This window comes from Podarcis erhardii, assembly GCF_964252035.2.
Source record: "Podarcis erhardii genome assembly, chromosome: 1".
Classification (NCBI taxonomy): domain Eukaryota; kingdom Metazoa; phylum Chordata; class Lepidosauria; order Squamata; family Lacertidae; genus Podarcis; species Podarcis erhardii.
The window spans coordinates 74,019,241-74,042,237 of NC_138497.1; the positions used below are offsets into that span (position 1 = coordinate 74,019,241).

The following is a 22,997-nucleotide window of genomic DNA, read 5'->3' on the forward strand; positions in this document are numbered from 1 at the left end:
CTGCTTAATTCCTATATGAAATGCAATAAAGGAAAGTTGAAAGTTGCTAGCTGGACTATACTGGAGAAATGTAAAATACATATTACTTCTTTAAACAGTCATCTGAGTTAGCACAGGCGGTGGGAAGCTTCTCCTAAACTAGGCTGCCTGGTTCCCATGCCAATGTCCGAGTCCTAGTTCTCATAGAGATGGTAATCCTGTGTTCCCTAGGCTGTGCATGACTGAATGAGCCTCCATGCAAAAAGAAATTTAAATAACATCCTGAAGGCTATGCTAGAATCTTTCTCTCTGGCATCATTTAATAAAGTTGGCAGCAGCTAGATGTCCATTTGGACCATTGACTGTAATAGTAATTAGTTCTCTCTCTCCCCACCCCCACCCCCAAGTCTTTGTTATTTTTAATCAAAGATGAAATGTGGGCTTGTTACACGTAGAACCATTAGTAAAGTCACTGGCCCTACCAAAATTGCTCATTAGCAACAATTAATATTTTGTTTATAAGCAGCCAGCCCTAGAAGGAAGCAATATGAGCATTTCCCTAATTGAAGAAGTTACACTGCAGAACAGTTTAAGATGGTTTTTAAGATTTTGCTGACAATGGGGGTATGGTGATGTTCTGGGTAAGGCCAGTGTTCCTGCTCCTTCTTTGTGTTCAGTGTACACAGGGAGGAAAACATTGCAAAGGATAAATGAGTTAGGGAACTTGTTTCCACACCCCATCATTTGCAGATCCTAAAATGCCTGCATTGTTCTGACAGGTCCGTAATTTAGCTTAGCACAAGTCTGTCTGAGAGGCATGTTGGAAAAGTTTGTACCTATACGTCAAAGAGAGAATTTCACTCTGAGCTTGCAAACTGGCCTTTGGCAAGAAGTCCTAAACAATTTAAGTAGATAATTGGATGAAAATGCCATCAAACAAGTGCAGTCGTTGGAACCTGTTACATGAGTTACTTTCCTAGTAAAGTTACACATCACACAGTTGCAAAGCTAGCCATTTCTAGATCTGCACATGTAAATTTCCCTTTCTCCTGTGAGAACTAGGGAGCTGGAGGAAGCCTTATAGGCCATCTATCTTGTTGCAGTATATCTAGAGATCAAGGGAGGGAGGGAGATTCATTCTGGTTTGGACATTTTTCTGGGATAAAGGAGTCAGACATTATTTCTATTTGACCAGCATGTTAAATCTATTGCTATACTTTGTCAAGATCATGACTTAGTACAAACCCATCTATGCTAGAGTACTTTCAATATTATAATAACCCTGTTGGTTCTTCCCTGGATTTTATTTTCTGGCATGAAATGTTTTTTGCTATGAACATTTGGTTTTAAGATATATTTAAAAAAACGAAACGCCTGACTGTCAAGGCTGTAAGAGGTTCACTTTGCTGCCAGGACGCTGAAAATAAGTTTCTAAATAATGCATGTGTTTCAACTGCATCAGTGATGTAACTATATTTGCTATGCAGTACAAAAACAATCCAGGCTCATGCGCTCTGCTCTGCAGCCACAGCCAGAAAGTGCTCTCAACTCTGAATGAACCAGTACAGGTACCTGGAGGCAAGGCAAAAGCAAACAACAATTGTGTCAGGTGTAGTTCCATGTATGCTTACTTGGAGGTAAATCTCACTGAACTCAGCTTGTCTTACTTCTGAGTAAACATACACACAACTGAACTGCATGACCCACAACCAAAGCAGCAGGCAAATATTTCTTCAGAACTCTGGGGCAGTGTTTAAAAAAAAACAAAAAAAATTAATTTCCAGGGCCTAGTCTTCAGAGAGACACTGCCTCCAACACTGTGCAGTCACTGATAGCCCTATAATCCAATATTTTATCTCATCCTCTTGGAAAGCTATCCAGATTGGTGGCCATCACTTTCCTTTGTCTATCTCAATGTTTCCCAAACCTGGGTCCCCAGCTGTTTTTGAACTACAATTCCCATCATCCCTGACCACTTGTCCTGCTAGTTAGGGATGATGGGAGTTGTAGTCCAAAAACAGCTGGGGACCCAAGTTTGGGAAACACTGGCCGAATCTTCCAACATTCAGCATCAATGGATGGCTTTGGATTCTAGTATTATGAGAGGAAGGAAAACTTCCACCTTCCTCACACTATGATACATTTATATTGGAGTTTCTAAAAGGAAGCTTTTCATTATTTGGTCTGGAAGTGACCACTATTTTTACACAAATTTAGCACTTTCTCCCCCTTCATTTTGCCCTAACTTTCCGGCTTCTGCCAACATAGTGCTCCTTTTGTGAAATTGAGCACACGTAATATTGTTAGCCAAGTGGAATAAAGGGTAAGGTAAAGGTAAAGAACCCCTGGATGGTTAAGTCCAGTCAAAGGCAACTATGGAGTGTGGTGCTCATCTTGCGTTTCAGGCCAAGGGAGCTGGCATTTGTCCACAGACAGCTTTCTGGGTGCTCCCTTGCCTGAAAATGCTGAAAAGCAAATTTAGCAGACTGAAATATTTTTTTAAAACCTGCCCCTTACAATTGTTAATTTTATGTGTATACTGTCTCTGTGTGTATGTGGCTAGATACTGTTGCTAAGACCTCAAAATTCCTAAACCCAATGCATAATATATCTTGTCTGTCTGTGTCTGTTTGTTTGCTTCACTCTGAATAAGGGATGTGTCCCAAATCGTAACTCGTATCTAGTTCATGTCAATACTGAAGCAGAGATGGCAGCATGACGAACAGAAATGCGATTGCTCCCAGGGACTTGGATGTTAGCAGCAACCTTGAATAACCTGCATGCAGATTTTCAGTTCCAACGAGATTCTGGACGCATCCTAAGCATTAAAGGCTCTGTGCCAGAATCCAGCCAACAACCCTAATAACCTTACCATATAATTCTCTCTCTCTTTCACTGAAGAAGCAGCAAAACAGATGGACAGATTCACTGGATAGGGTGGGGGAGGTAATTATGCAAAGCTGTTTGCAATAATATTAAAACATCCTCTTCTCTCTTTTTTAAAAGAAGTAGGTTTTTGTGCCATTTGCTGCTAAGCCCTCAGGAACGCAGAAGTAAATCCCATTGTTCAAATACATGTGTACAGGACTGCAGCATTATTGCTCCAGCAGAGGAAGTAGCCACAAAAGACCCTCCATGTAAGTTAAAACGCCAGAGCTTTTTATACTGGGGGCAGAGAAAGAGCCTTACTTGACCTTCCAAAAATCTATTTTGGGAAACTCATATATGCCCAATATCTCTTACAGAGGTTACAAGCCAGATGAAATGTCCTCAAGCAAGCTTACTGAGAATGCCACTGAAAAGTATTTTTCAAAGTAGAGGAAATGGTTGAAAGGATATGAAGAAATAGAAAAGGGGTGTGCAGCAGCTGCCTGTCCCACCTCTCTCTCACACACTGCCAGTCTCTCTGAGTATGAATGGAACAAAGCCTCTAGTGAAAGGCTTCCTCAAACTCGGCCCTCCATATGCTTTTGGCCTACAACTCCCATGATCCCTAGCTAGCAGGACCAGTGGTCAGGGATGATGGGAATTGTAGTCTCAAAAACATCTGGAGGGCCGAAGTTCAGGAAGCCTGCTCTAGTGTTATGGTGCTGAGGCTCAGATGGGGTAGCCTGTCTGGCTAAGGAGAATATAGACCTGTTATTGTGATAAGTTCCATCCTTCTAGTGGTAAAGTTAAGGCCTATCTCATCCTGAAGCAAAATCAGATTGTAGAAGCTTTCCCCACACCCTCTGCACTCTGCAAAAAGTCTGGAGTGCAAACAGTGGAGTAGGTGCAATAAAATGCAATAAAGGTCAGCAGATCAGCACACAGACTAATAGATTCCAATAAGTGTAGGGCATCCACTGATCACGCTGAGATCACAACTTAACATACGTTTGAGCCTGCAATTAGTACCAACTGCACAGCAAATGAGATAGTTTTCAACAGGGACATTCAAAAAACCTATTGGCCCAAGAGGATGAAAAATATGAAATATGTATAATCTGCTTTACCAGTGTCTGCTTATGTAATAATGTGCTTCTAAAATTATTATTTAAAGGGTTCTTTTTAATTATAGCTCTACCAGCAGTTCTCAATCTACCCACCCTGCTCACCATTAAATTCATGTGTTTTTTTTAAAACATAGGTGGAAATATGTAATTTTTATTCCAATAAGTAATGCTGTCGGATACTGTTACTGTTCAATAGCCTAGTCTACTGTCTGTAAATATTCAAACCGAAGTGATATTTAACCATTCATAAACTTCATAACTTTCTCCTATGGATTTCATTTCATGTTGTATACTAGAATTATGCATGTGTAGGAATTATATTTTATATCATTCAAAGTATATTTTGGGAGTGGAGTCTAGACTGTAAATCACTGCAGCAATTGGTGATGTTGGCAAAACTCAACCTGCTGATGATATTCATCCCATATGATAAGTGATCAGATGTTACATAATAGGGTTCTTTTTCCCATTTTTTACATTTTGTTCTCCGTGTCTGCAAGTTGAAGGGATGTTCTGTTTGTTATATCCTTAAGCACACAGATTGAGGAGTTAGTGCCAACCATCCAACTCAGCGGAATGTCCCTCTAAATAAACATATGCTTAGGATCCAGCTGCATGCATTTATGTTAACTTGACAGCCCAATCCTGTGCATGCTTTCTTGAAAGTAAATTTGTTCAGTGGGGATTACTTGCCAATGAGTGTCTTGTCTACAGGATGGCAACTTGGGGTCAAAGGACATCTTTTTTTTAGGTATGCTCAATGCTGGTTGCCCCTTTTATTTTACTTTTTATTTTTTAAATGTATTTTTATTCAAGATTTCTCGGTTTACAAAAGTATGTGCAATGTCTCTTTTTCAAGTTACGTTTTCTGCAGATCAGTTTCACTTGTTGTGAGACATTAGCGTTACATTAGGAAGAAAAGGGGGAAAGAGGTGGAGGGGGGAATGGTAAGTGGGGGTGGGGTAGCAATGCTTCTATTCTCCTTAGTGCAGGGGTGCCCAAACGTTTTTCAAAGAGGGCCAGATTTGATGACGTGAACATGTGTGAGAGCCAACCAAAGTTCTTAAGCTTTTTTTTTTACAATTTTACCCCATGGCATATACTGCCACGGGGGCCAGATTAAATCAACCAGCAGGCTGGATTAGGCCCCCAAAACGGACTTTGGACATGCCTGCCTTAGTGTATGTGTGGGGTTTTGTGTCAGCATCGTTGCCCCTTTTATTTTGAGGGCTAAAGTAGCTGATCAGCAGCTGTTGCTGGGGAGGAGAGATGGTCAAACTGTGCATTGTAACCTGCCCTGCAGCAGCTGAGGCTGGAAAAGGGAGAAGAGACCCAGGAATAAGCCTTCCTGGAAACATTCTCCACAGCATCAATGCTCTGAAATCTGCTGCTTAGGGTGGAGACAGTGAACAGAGAACAGGAGGGAAAGTACAGTAGGTAGTCATTCTCTCTCTCTCTCTCTCTCTCTCTCTCACACACACACACACACACACACCCGCCTTTATCTCTGGGTGATAAAGAGCTGGTAATGGAGAAACAGCCAATTATTCAGTCTTTCTCTCTGGGTGGGGAATTGGAGCTCTAGTTCTCTGTGCTAGATTACTCAGGCAGAGGTGGGCAGTGGTTACAGCTCAGTAGCAGAGTGCCACAGTCAGGAGGTCTCAGGTTCAATCCCCAGCAGGGCTGGAAAATCCTGTGGTCAGTCTTTAACAACACTGAGCTAGGGACATAAAAAACAAGTGTCTTATATGATTGCTCTCCAAGCCCTACCTGGACATGCTCAGAACTGAACCTAGGACTTTTGCCTGCAAAACAGATGCTTTGCTGCCCAGCCAGGATACTGATGGCTAGAGAGGCTGATCTTCTGACTCAGTCTGTGAGCTGCCTACAGTCACTGGCCACCTGCTTCCTTGCTTGGCTCTGCTGGGCCTCCTCCTCCCTCTGTACTGTCTGCATGAACAGGAAGTGCCTGCAGAGGCAGAGGGCATTTCAGAAATGAGCAGCTTGCTCAAAACTTTCTACAGAGCCAAAGGTGAACAATCATGCAGAGGGAGGCAGCTGCCTTCTCTCCATTCTCTCTCTCTGGGAGGATTGGGAGCCTCCACCACTGTGCCAAGGGATGCGGGTGGTGCTGTGGGTTAAACCACAGAGCCTAGAACTTGCTGATCAGAAGGTTGGCGGTTCGAATCCCCGCGACGGGGTGAGCTCCCGTTGCTCAGTCCCTGCTCCTGCCAACCTAGCAGTTCGAAAGCATGTCAAAGTGCAAGTAGATAAATAGGTACCACTCCGGTGGGAAGAAACGGCGTTTCTGAGCGCTGCTCTGGTTCGCCAGAAGCGGCTCAGTCATGCTGGCCACATGACCTGGAAGCTGTACACCGGCTCCCTCGGCCAATAAAGTGAGATGAGCACCGCAACCCCAGAGTTGTCCACGACTGGACCTAATAGTCAGGGGTCCCTTTACCTTTACCATTGTGCCAACAGAGGGCCAACTCAGACCAGGAAGTGACAGGATGAGGGCAGCTCCTCCTTCTATGCTCTTTGCTTCCTATTTGCTGCACTGCCCAGAGAGAGGAGGAAAGTGACAGTAGGTGGGCAGAGGCTGTTGCTTGTGTTTTCTCTGGGGGCAGCAGCACCACCAGCCCGGTCCTCCCCACTGAGGCGCCCAGAAAAAGAAACAAAATTGCTTTGCTCCTGGATTGCCTCTCCGCACCAGCAATGCTAGTCGACCGGCTGCTTTTCCTACAAAAGAGTGGCACCCATGTTGTGAGTTGACCCCAGTGGCTCGGCAACACTGGTTCTCAGGCCTTGTGCCGCAGGGCATCGGGCTGATGGTTTTGCAGGCCCCTTCAGAGTGCGCTCTCGCAGCCTTTCTGAGATCTGGGTGCCCTCCAGCCTGTTTGGGGCTGCCACCCGCATCCGCTCCGGCCACCACGTCGCCGGGTTTTTCCTTCCTCCGTCGGATCTCCCGGCCTCTGACCTGACCGGGAGGAAGCGAGTAGGGACGCCACGTGCTTCGATCCCCAGGGAGCCTAACTCTTCGCGCCTGTGCGCTGCGGAGTGACTGCGCCGGCCTGAGTCAGAACCGCCCCGCCGCCGCCGAAGCCCGGCTCCCCTCGACGTGTGGGCCGGCACGTCCCGCCGTGGCCAACCCCGCCAGACAAGCGGCGGCGACCGCCCCCTCCGACGTCACGCGCGGGATTCCTACTTAAGCGCCCGCCGCCTCCCCCCGCCTCGCGGTACTGCAGCGGCAATCGGAGGGCCCGGTCATTGCGCGCACGCTTTGCTAGACTTGCCCAGGTAAGGAAGCGCTCGTGGGAACGAGGCGGGCTGGGCGAGGCGTGCAAAGAGCCCCGCGCCACCTTTCTCCACTTGCACCCTCGGGGTAAAGCAAGCCGTCCAAAGAGGACTTTCCCCTGCTGGATGGGTAGAAGGAGATCCTCCAAAGCGGATCCAAGAGACGCGCAAGGAAGGAGAGGCAGAGTCGGTAGGAGGGCAACCCTCTAGGTCGCGGTAAAGCAACTCCGGACGTTGTGGGACCACATCTCCCAGCATCCCAGGCTGTTGGCCACGCCAGCTTGGGCTGATGCGAGAGTTGTGCGTCTGGAGGGCACCACGTTGGCTACCCGTGAGAAGGTGTGAGAGGAGGAAATGAGAATCTCTCCCCGCCTCCCCCGTGTCCCTCTGAAATGGTTTTGTAAGACGTGCCCGGGGTGGGGAGAGAAGCAGGCTGTTGAGGTCCCTTTTTTGGCCCACTGGTCATTATGTAACGCGAGGGGTGGAGGGAGGCGGCTGCAGAAAGGGATGCTCTGTACAGGTCAGAGAGTCCACTTTGGAGCGGAAAACGCCGACCCCTGGACCCTCAATCAATTCGAGCTGTTTTAGGTATGGAATTTTTAAATGGATTTCCAATGCCCCGAGGCTTTGGGTGTGTTGGGGTGGAGAGATGACTGTGCTGGAGTTACTTTGCGAGGACCTGTGGACGCGTCGTATTTCCTTGCCGCCTCCGCCCTCGGTGCTGCAATATCCGCTACAGAGAGAAGGGAAAACGTGGTTTCCGAAAACCGCTGGGTCATCGCACTGCCGGGAGGAAATTAAAAAAGGGAGGGGGGTGTCCGGGGAAGGTTGCGCTTTGGGGCCACTGGAACTTCTAGGTCGCTAGTCCATGGTGAGGTTTGCAGCTCAAGCGCAGCCGAGTTATTGCTCAGCCTGTTGCACCTCCTTAGCTCCTTTATTTTGTCCCGGGAGCGGGACTAGCACCGCCCTATCAGCCCCCAGGCGAAGATCGCGGTGGTCTTCTGTCTCTGACGCGCGTAGTTCTCGTGCCTTTGAGCCGGGCTTCCTCCTTGCCTTTTATCCCTGGCAACTAAATCGACCTGATTGCATTCGGCTCGCACGGAGGAGGAGGAGGAAGTGTGGACAGTGCTCTCCATTCCCCGCCTGCATCGCGCCCCCCTCCCGACCATTGAATATCTTGCACCGGGAAAACTGCACTGGATTCAGTGCCTCACACGGCCCGCTTCCCGGAAATTTAATTGGGAGGGGTATAAAGCAGTAGTTCATCTCGGCAGTAGCTGGATCGCGCTCGCAGTCGGTGATCCCCTTAGGAATATAGTGCCGCTTATGTAGGGGTGGGAGGAAGGTAGATCTGGATCTGCTGATCTCTGATGGATCTGCGTTAGATCACCGAGGGTTTCAGGCTGCCCTAACAAAACTGCTTCTCCCCACTTAAAACAGCTTAGGGTTTTTTTTTGTCGGGGGGGGGGTGTGTGTGCTAAGCAGGAGAAGACTCCTGAGTTCAAGTACTGTGAGTTCAGTTTTGGTTCAGAGAACCAAATTCTAGACACCTTGTTTTTTTTAATTATAACTTGTTAGTGCATGGGCTTTGGCTGATTATATTTTGGTATTGTGTGTGTGTGTGTGTGTATGTGTGTGTTTTAAGTATATCCGCTAAGCCTGAAATCTGTCTACCTCTATACGCTTCCTGGTTAACAGTTTTGCTACCTAGTTTAAGGGATGTCGGAAGAATCCCAGAGAATATAACTTGTGTTAGTGAATCACTTCACTCTTCAGTGAGAATAGGTGGAGCCAGGCATTGTGTTGTGGGGAAAATGCCCTTTCCCTCAATTTGTTGTGACTTCCCAGATTCTTGCAGATTTATTAGGGGTAATTCTTAGGACTGCAGGAATGCAAACTATAGGGCCCAAACTACACATGCTCAAGTGGGCCACATGCATAGTGGAATGCAGTTTTTGCCAGATTTTCAGCCTTAGGGGAGCAAGCATAGTTGTGCCTCCTCCTTGCAATGGAAATAGGTTAAAATGAGATGCAAGCTCAGCCAATTAGCTTCATTAGGGAGCTGAGATCTGAGCCCTGGTCAAAGCCCAGCACTCTTGGCTGCACAACAAGGCTGATCCTGTACATGGCTATGACTGTGTGCAGTTAGTTCCAGGCAGGGAGCTGGCAGAAGAACTTAATGTCTACAGACCCAACAGTTGGGGCTAAATTAGGCTTGAATGTGGAGTGGCTCAGTTCACACGGGAAGTTGATGTAGTTGCTCCAGCACACAAACCAAATGGCTTGTAACACAAGTGTGCATTTACCACGCTGTTACTGAAAATGCATTTGGCAGCATTGTGGTGATGGCACCAAGTTGTGAATTTATTCTCTCTCTCTCTCTCTCTCTCTCTCTCTCTCTCTCTCTCACACACACACACACACACACACACCCAGCTTATGTGGACGCACATGGTTCAGTGTAAGAGTTTGATTTTGTGAACTGGACTCAAGGCCTCATCTCACCTTTAAAGGCAGTATCATACCACTTCAAACAGTCATGGCTTATCTCAAATAACTCAGGGAACTAGTTTATTAAAGCTGCTGTGAGTTGTTGGGAGACCCCTATTCTCACACAGCCACAACTCCCAGAGTGAAGGGAACTCTCAGAACTCAAACTATGGTTCCTATGATTCTTTGGGGGAAGCCACGATTGCTTAAAGAGGTATGATACTTCTTTAAATGACTCCAGAAGTGTGCCACTGGTACCAAGTTCTAATAATATTCCGCTTTTTGTCCTGTGTTTGGTCACAGGAACATGATTTACCAGATTTCCCCTTCCTTCTTCCAACATCTTGAATTTTGTAAATCTAGGTGCATGTTAACCCCCCATGGCTTTCCTAGCATCACATATGCAGATTCCCTTTGACTTCAGCTTCTTCATCAGATACCACCCACATGCCAGAGCCCTTTCATGTCAGAATGTGCCCTTGTGACCTTGGCCTCTACAGGGCAGTGGAATTAGGTTTCCATTTTGCTTGTTGAATTAGACATGCAAAAAATAGTAATCCTGTTTCGTTACACTCTGCATGACACATTTCTGCCTATAGAGATGTGTCTTTCAATTTCAGGAAAGGTATCTGATGCTGCAAAATTGCTGATCAGATGAAAAAAATTACAATTTCATTGGAATGATGTGGAGCTTAATGTACGTACTGCATATGAATCTTGCTTGTGCCTCACTCTGAACTGCACTGTTGTTAATTCACACTATTATTGGCAACTAATAAGCAGCTGCTTTTAGTCTATGGGGAAGTTGCTAGGTCATTCACTTGCTACTGCTTCAGAAGTTGTGGTTTTGTTTTGTTGCAAAACTCGCTCATTGTCACAAATGTCTCCAAATACTTACTGATCACCAAACTGGAGTGCTGATGATCACGGTGGAGAGAGAGTGCTTGCCTTGATTTGCTCTTTAACCACCAAGTGAACAGCTGCATATAGTAGCAACAAAAAAACCTACAGTAACTCTGATTCAATATATTCAGTAGGGACACTCAGTATTTCCACATTTGCAGTAGCATAATTTCTGCAAAGAGCATAACTGAGCAGAGTGCTGCATATCAGATGACACTGAAGTGATGCACCCAGGAGAGATAAGACTTTTTGGTTTCCCCCCTTGCAGTTGTTCTACATGGGGCAGCTTTGAATGCAGGAATTGTCATAATTTTGGACTACAGGTGTATGGCTGACTATCCCATGAGCTTTGGAAGCCCATCTTTTAATGACTGGTTCTGAGATGTGTCATCCTAGCACCTTGCTGTCAGTGATCCAGAATCTACATTCCACATTCTTCTCTTGCCAATATATCCCTTCAATGTGCCCTCCCTCCTCAGTCCTGTTGGGCATCCTTCCTCCTCTTCACCAGCCTTCTCCCACCAAGCAGATGTGCCTTTGTGCCACTACATTACACACTTGCTTGCGCCATACTCCCTCCCCGAATTTGGTTCACCAACTTTAAATTGAGATGGCAATGGCTTGTTGCTGATTTTGATTCAGAACTGCCTGACACTCTTAATTCCAAAGTTTAACATCATGAAATGCCCCTTCATTCCAGCAACACTGACCACTAATCTGCTATATTGACCCCTTTATTTTCACTTTTGTGCTCTTGCATTGGCAGGCATGCACCCCCACCCCTTGTTGGTACTACCCAAGTTTTTTATTTTCCTGCCTTGCTACTAGCTTCTAGCTCTGGACTCTGGCCCAACATGATATCCAGAATCAACCTTTGTCCTCTTGCAGATTTTCACCTGCCATGCTGCCAGTTTTCAATCCAAGTCTCATTGTCTCTTGTCACCTACACCATTTCCAGAGCTGTTGTGGCCACAACATCAGAGTATGCCATAATATTTTATGGTTTTTATATACTGTCTAATATTTTATGGTTTTTATATGCTGTTCTCTCCCAAGACAGCTTTTAACATTAAACTAAACTAAACTAAACAAAACATGCATATTTAAGAAATAAAATAAAAACTTTAAGACAAGTATATAGAACCAAGAGCAAAGTGTTTCACTACTTCCGAGTGAGTTAGTCAGTCAGTCAGTCAGTCGCATCTTTTAGTTCTCAATCACACCCTGGGTAGACTTTGTGCCTGAAAGCATACTGATCAAACAGACAAGATGTTTTGTTGCACAATGCACTGAGCTTGCAAGATCCTTTGATAAGATACTGTGTGGTTTTGTGTTGCCTGTGTACATTAGCATTCCGCTTCTTGAAAACCTCTGTCTCTCACCTGCAATGACCCTGCCAAATTTTCTAATGTCTATTTGGGGTGGGGGAAATTATACATATGTGCCAACAGTGGGTTGGATCCACACTAAAATTAGTTGATTGAACTTGGATCCCATGTAAATCAATGGGCAATTTACTCATGACTTTGTTCCCATTGTGAAAACAGAAGAATCTGCTAAAATTCAAATACTGCAATAACAATTCAAGCAAAATCAAGGTTCTTGCAAATTCACAGAGTAAACTCTGTGGTGTGTGTATCTTAGCGATGGGATCCATATTTGAAATGGACTGTGTTAACTTATCATCACAGCACAATTCAACAAGTGATGAAAATGAGTTGATTGTATTATTATGTTTCCTCCCACAGAGCTACAAGATGTCTCTCAAGGAAAAGCTGATTGAAAATGTTCACAAAGAGGAACACCCTCATGCCCACAACAAGATCACTGTGGTTGGGGTTGGTGCAGTTGGCATGGCTTGTGCCATAAGCATTTTGATGAAGGTAGGTAAAATCTGTGTTTCGTGGGGCTAGATCTTTAGTCTTGCCTTTTTGTTTAGCAATATTTTTAGCAGTTTATATACATTGCTGTGTTTTGAGGTTTTTCGTTGTTGTTCTTAACTGAATTTAATGTAAGTCACTTCGTGCTACTTTGTAATAAAAGTGATGAACAAATACAATAATGCTAAATTTGTGTATTGCTATGTCTTTCTGTAAAAATAAAATGTTCTATAAAGCACATGTAGAGGCGTTTCCACAGACAGTCAAGTATGTTTCAATAAACTCAGTTTGTGAATACAAATCCTAACAGTGCAGCCTATGCATGGACGATCTCTGTGGGAGTGATCCAGCCCATGGCCAGTAAACCTTGCTGACCCCTGCTCCAGACCAAACACTCCCAGCAGCCATGTATAGTGGTTTATCAGGAGCTCTACACAAGTTCCCTAGTTTTGCTGCCTGCTGGGGACTGTTTATTTTTATTATTATCAAGGCCTTGGCAGGGCCTGTGGGCTGCAATTTGTCTTGGTGTATGTCTGCTTGTGCAGGCCTTCCCAGAACCACAAAATTCAGGTCTCTAAAAAAGCCAGTGGTTTGATCTATCTGTTCTTGGCTTTTTGTAGGATTTGGCTGATGAACTTGCCCTCGTTGATGTCATGGAGGACAAGCTGAAGGGAGAGATGTTGGACCTTCAGCATGGCAGCCTCTTTCTCAGAACACCAAAAATTGTCTCTGGCAAAGGTTAGTATTTCCCCGTCCTCTATGTACAGGCCATCTATTTCAGATGCTACATAGCAAAGCAACATCCAGTAGTTTCTCTGAGAGGGAAGCCTCTGGAAGTAGGGGTGACTTCCCTTGCCTCAGGCAAGACCAAAGTTGTGGACTGTCAATCTTTAAAGAGCTTTCACTATGGCAATGATAACTTGAAGGCAGCTGGTTTAACCAGCAGCTGACCTGCACAGAATTATACAGACCGCATTGGAGAGTTGGTGTTGTGGATAAAGGATGTTTTGTGTGGTTTAAGTTGCATTACTTTGAAAAGCAGCATGGTTTGATAAAGTTAGCAATGAGCATCAAACTTACGATACCACAAGGATAGAAAAGGCTATTTATATTAACTAGGAATTTGGTCATCACTGTTTCCTTCTGCTGGCTGAGGTGGCCTGCTCTTCTGTCCATTTCCTTCCCTATAAATGCTCACCCTTAGACAGGTCTGCTTGGCAGAACTTACAACAAATATAAGGGAAGCCTGTTTTGGCTTCTTTAGGTGCAGCAAATACTATCAATAGGGGAGTGTTGAGAGAATGGATTATGGGTGCAGTCCTAAGATTCCTGGGAGGATGTCTTGGGGCCATAGAATAGGCAAGATCTACCCATTTGACACCAGAGATTCAGAACCTCAACATTTGAGAGGTGTAGGTGGTTTTGGAGCAGGCCTCCTCACTGCTGCAAGTATCTCCTAAGCCTAGCCCAACTGATATCAGAGCTATAGTGTTGGTAGGGACCCAGAGGAGGCCCCTGGAAGCAGCTAGGATGCAGAATTCTCCTGGCCCTGCAAAGTGGGCAAAAAAAATAGTCACACTCTTGAGCACTCTGTTACTTCCAATGTGAGTGAAAACATTAAAACAGACACATTTAAAGCCAAAAAAGGATCATGAGCCTGATAGGGCTTTGGATAAAGTGCCTTCAGTATAGCACTGTAAATTAATTTACACTGGGTTTATTATATTTTTAGGTTTGAACATATCAAGGTTATCTGAGACAAGCAACAAATGAATCTTGACAAATATGCTGATAACTAAAACAAAAACAAAAAACCACACACAGAAGCAATAACAACTGGGTGTCTCCTTTTTGTTCAGTCCTCACTCCTAGTCCAAAACGAAGTATTGCAAGATTCCAAGCCAGTTCTTGCATGCTGTGGCCATTCTGCCATTGCTTCCAGTAGTATGTGGGGTTGTTAGACTCAGCCAGGCTGGAATTGCTCAGATGTTGTTTGTATGATAAATGAATAGCCTGATTCCTCTGGTAGTGCTTGCTTGGGGTCAATAAGGCTTCTAAAGAATGGCAGGGAACATGGGAACTCTGGTGTAGGGTCTCTTGTCACACTGATGGTGGCATCTAGGACAGCATCTCTCGGATCAGGCCAGGAAGAGATGAGAGGTGTAGAGAAGGGCATGAGAATTGACTTCCCTTAGTCTTTTTGCACTCCTTTAAAAAGTCATCATCTAGAGATGATGCCTGAACAAAAAACCCTGGGAACAGGCTTTTCAGCCTTGGGAAGGTCTGCGACAGAGTAAGTTGACCAACTGGCCACAGTTCTAAGTGTAAGAGACCAGATACCAAGTAAATTGAATCCTTGTCAATCAAAAGCACAAAGCAGAGGAGCTACAGTGTATTGTTGCTTTTGCTAAAACTGCTGCTCTAAAACTGGCAGACAAGAGCTCTTCTTTGCTTCCTTTCCTGACCACAGTCCTTTGATAAAACTTTAAATAGCACTTAATGGCTCGGCAAAGGGCACTTTTCCCCTGCTCCCAATGGTCAAATTGGAGAGCTTAGTCATGGTTTCCCCTTCCATTCTCTTTTCAGAGCAATACCATCTGAAAACAGTAACTCCAGAAGGGGCCTGGGCTTTGCAGAAAAGTGTCTTGATTTTTTTGTCTGATGTTTCTAAACAGGGTCTAATTGAAAGCAAAATTACATACATATATAACATTTAATCCTTTTTAAGGGAGAAGGAGCAGTAGAATTATGATAGCAATAAGGGGTGTCTGAAGTCATAGCAGCTGCTCTTACCTCCAGATGAACAAAAGTGATTTAGTGCAAGCAGATATTTTACTGTTAGTTTCCAAAACACTCTAAAAATAAGTTTCTAGCTCCGAAGCTAACACCTGGAAGAACACAGCCAGTTTCTTAGAGAGCAATCATTAGGACTTCAGGTTCTCTGAGGCACAAATTCCCTTTATTCAGCTCATAAATCTGCCAGTGACCAGCCCTCAAAGGTGTCCTTCTGCTCCTGTGGGCCCAATTATTCCCCTCTTCCAGTTATGCTTTGTGCATTAAATTTGTCTGGAATTGTAAAATGCTTTGTGAAATGTATCTTGAACAAACAAATGTGTTTATTTTTGCAGACTATGCTGTGACTGCACACTCCAAGCTGGTCATCATCACTGCTGGAGCCCGCCAGCAAGAAGGCGAGTCTCGCCTTAACTTGGTTCAGCGCAACGTGAACATCTTCAAATTCATCATTCCCAGCATTGTCAAGTACAGCCCTGACTGCAAGCTGCTTGTTGTTTCAAATCCAGGTTGGTTGTGTCCTGCTCTTAACTGCTTGTGGACCATAATTAATCCTCCAGTCCTTTGAAAGGAGAAATTGCTTGCTTCCAAGAAGGAAATCGGGGAATCCTGAAAGCATTCCAAGTTTTCCCTTGGCCATGAAAAGGAAAATATCTATTCCACCAGGACATCATGGTTTAACACTTAAGTTTAGATTCTGAAGTGGGACCTGCAACGAAATATCGTCCCATGGAGTGTTCCTGCTCAGGGTTCCATTCAGCCATGCCCTTTCCCAGAATACTCCATTCTCTTACCTTTTTCCATGTCCCCACCCTATCTACTCAGCAGCCAATCATCATTCCATGCCCACTGATGGCGCTGTCTTTCATTGGGCTGTTACAGGTCACACCCTCCCTTTTCTAAAGATTTCATGGACTTCTGGGTTCCATAAACTTGCTCATAACTCCTTTTTGAGTGTGGTTGGTGCTGTTTTGGCTATATAAGGATCTTCATTTGAAGAATGATTTTGCTATCTAGTATCTACGATGATTGGAACTATGGTGGTGACAATCGTGGCTAGGGTCTGTTAAGAGATCACATCATTCCACTGTCTCATGGGAAATACAGCAGTACTTCCATGTTTGATTGTTAGGGTGCAGTCTACAGGAAACGCCTAACTTTTCCCCATGTAAAACGAGGTGCTTTGCCTAGTACCTAGCTAGTAGCTCATTTACACCAGTGTTTCCCAACCGGTGTTCCGCGGCACACTAGTGTGCCGCGAGACGTTGCCTGGTGTGCCGTGGGAGGGAGGCGGGCGAGTCGGGCGGCGAGAGGCCTTAGGCGCCCTGCAGAAAGGCGTCCTCTTTGTGGGTGGGTTCTCCCCCCTCCCTTAGCGCATCGTATTTAGTTGGGGATTCTGGAGAGGGGGGCGGGGGCGCGCTGGCCCCGAGCGGAACAGACGCGCCGTCGTCCCCACCTCCCTCTCCTCAGTAGCTCCGAGCCGACTGACTGAGGGTGGGACGCGGCCAGCGGCTTCCTCTCTCTCTCTCTCTCTCTCTCCGCCTCCCAGCACCGCTTTTCCCGAGGCGGGCGCGCGCCTAAGGCTGAATGGGAGCAGCCTGGAGGCTTGGCGGCCTCTCAGCGTCTCATGACGGGCGTCCCCGAGGCGGGAGGTGCTGAGCAGGGGCTCTGCGAGAGGGCGCGAGGGATGCGTGGTGGTGCCTGCGCGCGCGTGACTTAAGAGGGCGACCTGCTGCCTCTCCTCTCTCTCCCCTCCTTCCCCTCATGGGCACAGAGTCCCCGGCACAGCTTGGCGCTACTACAGCTACAGCTGCTGCTGCTCCTGCTTGGATGAAGGCGGCTGCTTCTTCCTAACGCCCAGCCTCTGAGGGACCGCAGTCTCCCGCCCTCTTTTTTTTTTTTTTGGCGGGATGCTGAGGTAAAGGATCCCCTCGCGCGCGGGCGGGCATCTCTTTGGGCAGGGCGCGTGTGGAGGCTTAAGGTGGGGAGTGTGGAGGGGTTGCCGCTTGCGAGGGGAGGGTTCATATTGTATTGGGCTGCGGTGTGGGCGACACGGCTCTCCAATGGCCAGCCCGCGGAGGAACATTGAGTTGGAGCATTTCGAGGAGAGGGACAAAAGGCGCACTGAATAAAGTATTTTATAATTTTTCATATTTCTGTTTACTTACTATTTCATAATAAAGTAATTATAAAATACTTTCTTTGTGTTTATTTGATTCCTATTAAAGAGAGTTACTTTATATATAGTCAGTATAGGCACAGAGTTAATTTTTTAAACATTTTCTAATGGTGGTGTGCCTCGAGATTTTTTTCATGAAACAAGTGTGCCTTTGCCCAAAAAAGGTTGGGAAACACTGATTTACACCATATTACTCTCTGTGCCAACACACTTGCACACTCTTCTCTGATCTATTTACACAGTGGCTGCATTCAGATGCCCTGGTAAATCATGGTGGATGGACCATAGCTCAGTGTTGAAGTGTGTGTTCCTAACATAGGAAAGTTGAAGGTTCAAACCCTGACATCTCCAGATAGAACCAAGAAAGATTCCTTGGCAATGCCAAGCTGGATGGACTATGGCCCCAACTCTGTAAGGCAGCTCTTGAATTCCTATGAGCCCTGGGGTCATGTTCCCACACCCAGCCCTTATGGCTATGAGGTTGGAAGCTTTCCTTTTGATGGGTTCAGAAGAACAAATAAACTGTAGTTAATAAGGAAGTGAAGGCTTCCAAACTTATCCTTGGGGCTGGAGAAGATGGGAAGAGGTGCAAGCCCAAGGCTCTCCTAGTCTTGCTTCGACCCCAATAAGCCATAGCTTACCATGATGTCTGGATGCAGAAGTTGAGGAAGTTAAACTAGAGACTTTGGCAAAAGGAAAGAGCTTTGGTTGCTCTGCTGGGTAAGAGCTTGGGGACGTGTTGGGATACTTGTAAGATGCTATGTCCTGCTTCAGTCCTGCCTGCATGCCCTGAGTCTCTCCCTGAGTCCTCTGTAAGACACAGATACTGTAATTCTGGAATGGTGCTGTTAACTCACAGGGGACATCTACTAGGAAAGTCAGAACCATGGTACGAATCACTCTTGCCTGAGCACCTCATATTAAAATGAGAGGATTGTAAAGAAGCACCTCAATATTCCCTCTGCCCTTCAACTGCTGCCTGGAGCCAGGATGGTTTTGGCGTTTCATCATTAAGGTAGCCTTGTGTAGAATAGGAGATGAAATTAAACAGCCTCTCTTTGTGGAGAAGGATTGCAGATTCCCAGTGTTCTCTAAGCTTGTCTGTCTTCAATAGTGCATATGACAATCACTTTCTAACCAAGTGACTTTGCTTGTTGACAGTGGATATTCTGACTTATGTGGCCTGGAAGATCAGTGGCTTCCCTAAGCACCGCGTGATTGGAAGTGGTTGCAATCTGGATTCTGCCCGTTTCCGCCACCTGATGGGCGAGAGGCTGGGCATCCACCCTCTCAGCTGCCATGGCTGGATTGTTGGAGAGCACGGAGACTCCAGTGGTAAGCATGACACGCAATCCATTTGCTACCCAACTCTCAAAGGAGACAGACTATTGCATTCTGACTTCCTTCTTGGAAGATGGGGAGTGGGATTGGAATATACTGATGGTAACAGTACTTGGTGAAAAGGAGAGTAATAGAGCATTTCCCAGATCTACCTCTTGGAACGCAGAATCGTAGTTAGAAGGAACCTTTGAGTTAATTTAGGCTAGTCCCCTGCTTAATGCTGGATCCTCCAATGCAGGGTGCATGTACAGCATCCCTGATAAAGAACCATCCATTATCTACTTAAATGCCTGCAGTGAGCCCATCGCCTCCGGAGGCAGTGTTCCACTGCTGAGGAATTCTTATCATTAGGAAGCATCTCCTAACACTGGGTTAGGTAACATAGTGTTCTCCGGACGTTGCTGAACTACAGCTCTTATGACTGACCAGGATGGGCTGATGGGCAGTTGGAATCCAACAAATGACTGCTTTTTGGAAATTTGAAGACTGCTATAGAATTGTTGACCACATCAGACTTAGGTGCTGGGCAAGCCCACAGAGAGGTTTCCATACTCTTCCCTCTGTATGGAAGTTAGGAATATAATCTAGCTGTCCCTACTGCATGAAGTAATACTAGATGGTCTATATTTGACTTGAGCAGTTCTGTTGCAAAAGGTCAGCTTTGTAATCCAAGTAGGCCAAGCCCTACCAGGCTAAATTCTACCCTTTACTCCTAACTGGGGAGTTCACAGTAAATCCTTTTCATGTCAGAGACCCTTGCATGCTGGTGTTCAGTAAAGCAGTTACAAGTTATTTGTCTTGGCCCCTCTGTCATCCTATATTTGGGAGTTGTGTGATCTCATACAGCTCTGTACCAATACTGCCACTAGAATTCTGCTTTAATGCATAAACTCAGATTCTACACCACTACTCCTCTATCCCATCTCACAGCAGTGAATATAAACACAATCCCCTCTCCCCTCCTGAGTGCACTGTTCTGGGGTTTCTCTCCCTCTCTGACACCCCAAGCCAATTGGTGGTGGTGGTGGGGTGGTAGAGGGGAAAGCCACAGTGCACTAGCACAAGTCCTTGCACGAGCTTCCTTTAGCAGGCTTCATTACTTGAATCTGGCCCTCAGCTGTGTACTTTGCTGCTTGCTTGCCTTAGGTGAGCAGCTGCTGCCACCACACTCATCCTTGAATGACAGATTATATGCAGTATATGGTTGCCAAGTCTTTCTTCTGCCCCAAGGGCTATGGACCATTTTAGAAAGATATGTGTGCATAGCCACAGCAGGATGAAAACTCACCCTTTTCCCTGGGTTTATGAGTTAAAAGGAACAGGTCAGTGGCTAATCCAACATGGATGAGCACAAGGATCCATCTCCACTGCCTGTTAGCCAAAGTTTAAGGGGAAGGTATGTGTGCGTAGCAAGATTCTTAGTAATTATAAAACTGTACTTGGTACATCATGCTACATTAACTGCCCAGCTCAGATCTGTGCGAAACACTTGTGAATCTTAGTTTCTATGAAGTTGGAAAACATTCTAGATTGCTCAGAAAAATTTTCTGCATTTTATTCAGTGCCTGTCTGGAGTGGCGTGAATGTTGCTGGCGTCTCTTTGAAAACTTTGCATCCAGACATGGGGTCTGATAGCGACAAGGAGAACTGGAAGGAAGTCCACAAGCACGTGGTAGAAAGGTAATCTTTATCTCGTCTCTGTGTGAGACAGGAAATGGGGTTCCACTGAGCTTCCAGAAAGTGCCTGTGTCTCATTTTCAAGGATGCCACAGCCTACATTGCTTCAACAAGGTCCCCTGATCCTTAATAGAGCATTTTTGCCTCATGACATGCACTTAACTTTGGACCAAACCCCTTCATTTTCCCACAATATAATCTCCAGTTGTCTAGTTTTTAAGAAATATTGATTTAGAGTGCTATTTATAGTGCCAGATTACTGAAGAGTGCTTTCCCAGTATTGGAAACCACTGTTCAGCAGTTAATTTCCCTTTGTTGATAGATACTATATAGCAATCACTATGTTCTGCACTGTGGAATTTGAATGTGTTTTGAAAGCGAAATAAAGTAAATTGTGCATACATTTCACATTCCTGAAGGACTGATCCATTTACAGTTACAGATAGGTAGCCGTGTTGGTCTGCCATAGTCAAAACAAAACAAATTCCTTCCAGTAGCATCTTAAAGACCAACTAAGTCAGTTCTTGGTATGAGCTTTCATGTGCATGCACACTTCTTCAGATAGGGTATCTGAAGAAGTGTGCATGCACACGAAAGCTCATACCAAGAACTGACTTAGTTGGTCTTTAAGGTGCTACTGGAAGGAATTTGTTTTGATCCATTTACAAACTGCCCTGGTTCATGTAACATGCTAGGTAATAGTTAATGTTAATGTTTAACTATCATGAAATGTGAATTACCGTAGCAGCTTGTTAGTGTAGGCGTTCAAAAATCCAGATTGCTTCTCCCTCATTCTTGCTTGTGCTACATGCAACAACCACAAGCTGTGGCTTGTTGTGCCATATAATCTGAACCCTGGTTTGCCTATTTCCAAACCAACCATTGTCTAACTTTGCTTAGACAATGTGACAAGCCAAGGCTGATAGCTTCTCCCCTTGCCCCCATCCCCAAATGGTGTGGCCAGGAAGGGAGAAGGAACAAAGCAAGGACTTTGAGATTGCTGCTCATTTGTATTTAATGTTTAAATATTAACTATGGCTTGAAAAAAATGTGCAAGCAAAGCCACTCCATGCAGGCACCAACATCTCTACAGGGGAAGGCTAGTAGCTTGCTTGTAAAAATAATAAATTAATTGATCTAATGCCTGCAACAGATGCCGTTTGGAGATAGAGGATAAGTAGCCTCAGATGGACTTCACCTGAAGTATAAATTGACAGCTATGATGTTGCTTAATAGACATGATTCTTTTTAAGAATTTTTTTTTGCTGAAAGATTCAATTCTTTTAATGTTCTCCCGCAGTGCTTATGAGGTTATCAAGCTGAAGGGATACACATCTTGGGCAATTGGTCTTTCTGTGGCTGATCTAGCTGAAACTCTCATGAAGAATTTAAGGAGAGTGCATCCAGTTTCTACAATGGTGAAGGTAAAACATGTTCAGTGTCAAATGCTAAGGTGTTTACTTATTATTACTATGATGTATGCATTGTCAAGCTAACAGAGGCAGTAGCTGCCAAAGTAAATGAGTTTGCTTTAAATAAGGAACAGATCTCCCTGTGTAAGGATGGCGCTTTCTCCCCCTTCCCACTAATGGGGAAAGCGTTTATTACATGCAAATCAAAACATTATTTAATTGGCTTAAGTCTTTCTTTTTACTGTTCTTTCTAGGGCATGCATGGAATTAAAGATGACGTCTTCCTTAGTGTTCCTTGTGTCCTGGGCTACTCAGGAATTACCGATGTGGTGAAAATGACCCTGAAGAGCGAAGAGGAAGACAAGTTGAGGAAGAGTGCAGATACACTCTGGGGGATCCAGAAGGAACTTCAGTTTTAAGCCTGATGTCCTATCACTTCACCGCTTAACTAGTGTTTAATGGGTCTTAGTGGATTGTCTTGTTGCACTTTTCAGATAGATCAACTCCCTTTACGATGTGTGTCAACTACCAACACAATGCAGAGCTAAATTTGCAAATGAAATGCCTATTTTATCCAGTAGGAAACTTGCAGCTCCTGTTTACCACAACCCCGGTCTGTGGCCAGAACTGGAAGAACCTAGTCTCTTGTTAAGTGGTGTAAAAGTAGATCCAGCATGCTTTGAAACAACACTGCCAAATGGAAGCTTCCTGCCTTTCCTCAGCTAAACTTTAGTCACTCAGAAGAGAAGAGCTCAATTGGTCTTCCAAAAGCTGTAGAAAACCAAAGAATATTTTGTGATCAAAAAGGACTGGCAGATTCACTGACCAATATTCTCTGCTTAACAGATGACTTAAATCTCCAGTATTGAGCAGTTCTAAATGTCCTTTTTCCTTAGTCTTTGTGCATACTTTTCAAGAGAACCATGTGTACTCTAGAGGAGTGTCTTAAATGTTATGTAAAAAAACCTCTGTATGCAACAATTACAACTGATGCATTGTCTAACTGTAGTACCAGCCCAAGCAACAAAATAAACAGTTAACTGCTACTTCTCCG

At 45.1% G+C, this 22,997-nt stretch overlaps 2 protein-coding genes across 3 annotated transcripts in view; both read left to right on the forward strand.

Moving 5' to 3' along the window:
* Positions 1–22,989, forward strand: part of LDHA (lactate dehydrogenase A) — a 76,001-nt gene extending 53,012 nt beyond the window's left edge. Inside the window, exons 1-8 of one of the 2 annotated variants that reach the window (XM_081841875.1) lie at positions 7,118–7,271; positions 12,410–12,544; positions 13,162–13,279; positions 15,670–15,843; positions 18,675–18,848; positions 20,417–20,534; positions 21,832–21,955; positions 22,198–22,989. In XM_081841875.1, the coding sequence (XP_081698001.1) occupies positions 12,419–12,544; positions 13,162–13,279; positions 15,670–15,843; positions 18,675–18,848; positions 20,417–20,534; positions 21,832–21,955; positions 22,198–22,362 (999 nt within the window). In that variant the 5' untranslated portion in view covers positions 7,118–7,271; positions 12,410–12,418 and the 3' untranslated portion in view covers positions 22,363–22,989. Of the gene's footprint in view, positions 1–7,117; positions 7,272–12,409; positions 12,545–13,161; positions 13,280–15,669; positions 15,844–18,674; positions 18,849–20,416; positions 20,535–21,831; positions 21,956–22,197 lie in introns of those variants that run through there. The other variant, XM_081841876.1, reaches the window with a different exon arrangement.
* The window catches only part of GTF2H1 (general transcription factor IIH subunit 1), a gene marked incomplete at its 5' end in the record, with an annotated part of 330,296 nt that overhangs the window by 26,283 nt on the left and 281,016 nt on the right, over positions 1–22,997 (forward strand). The gene's annotated exons all lie outside the window — the stretch shown is intronic.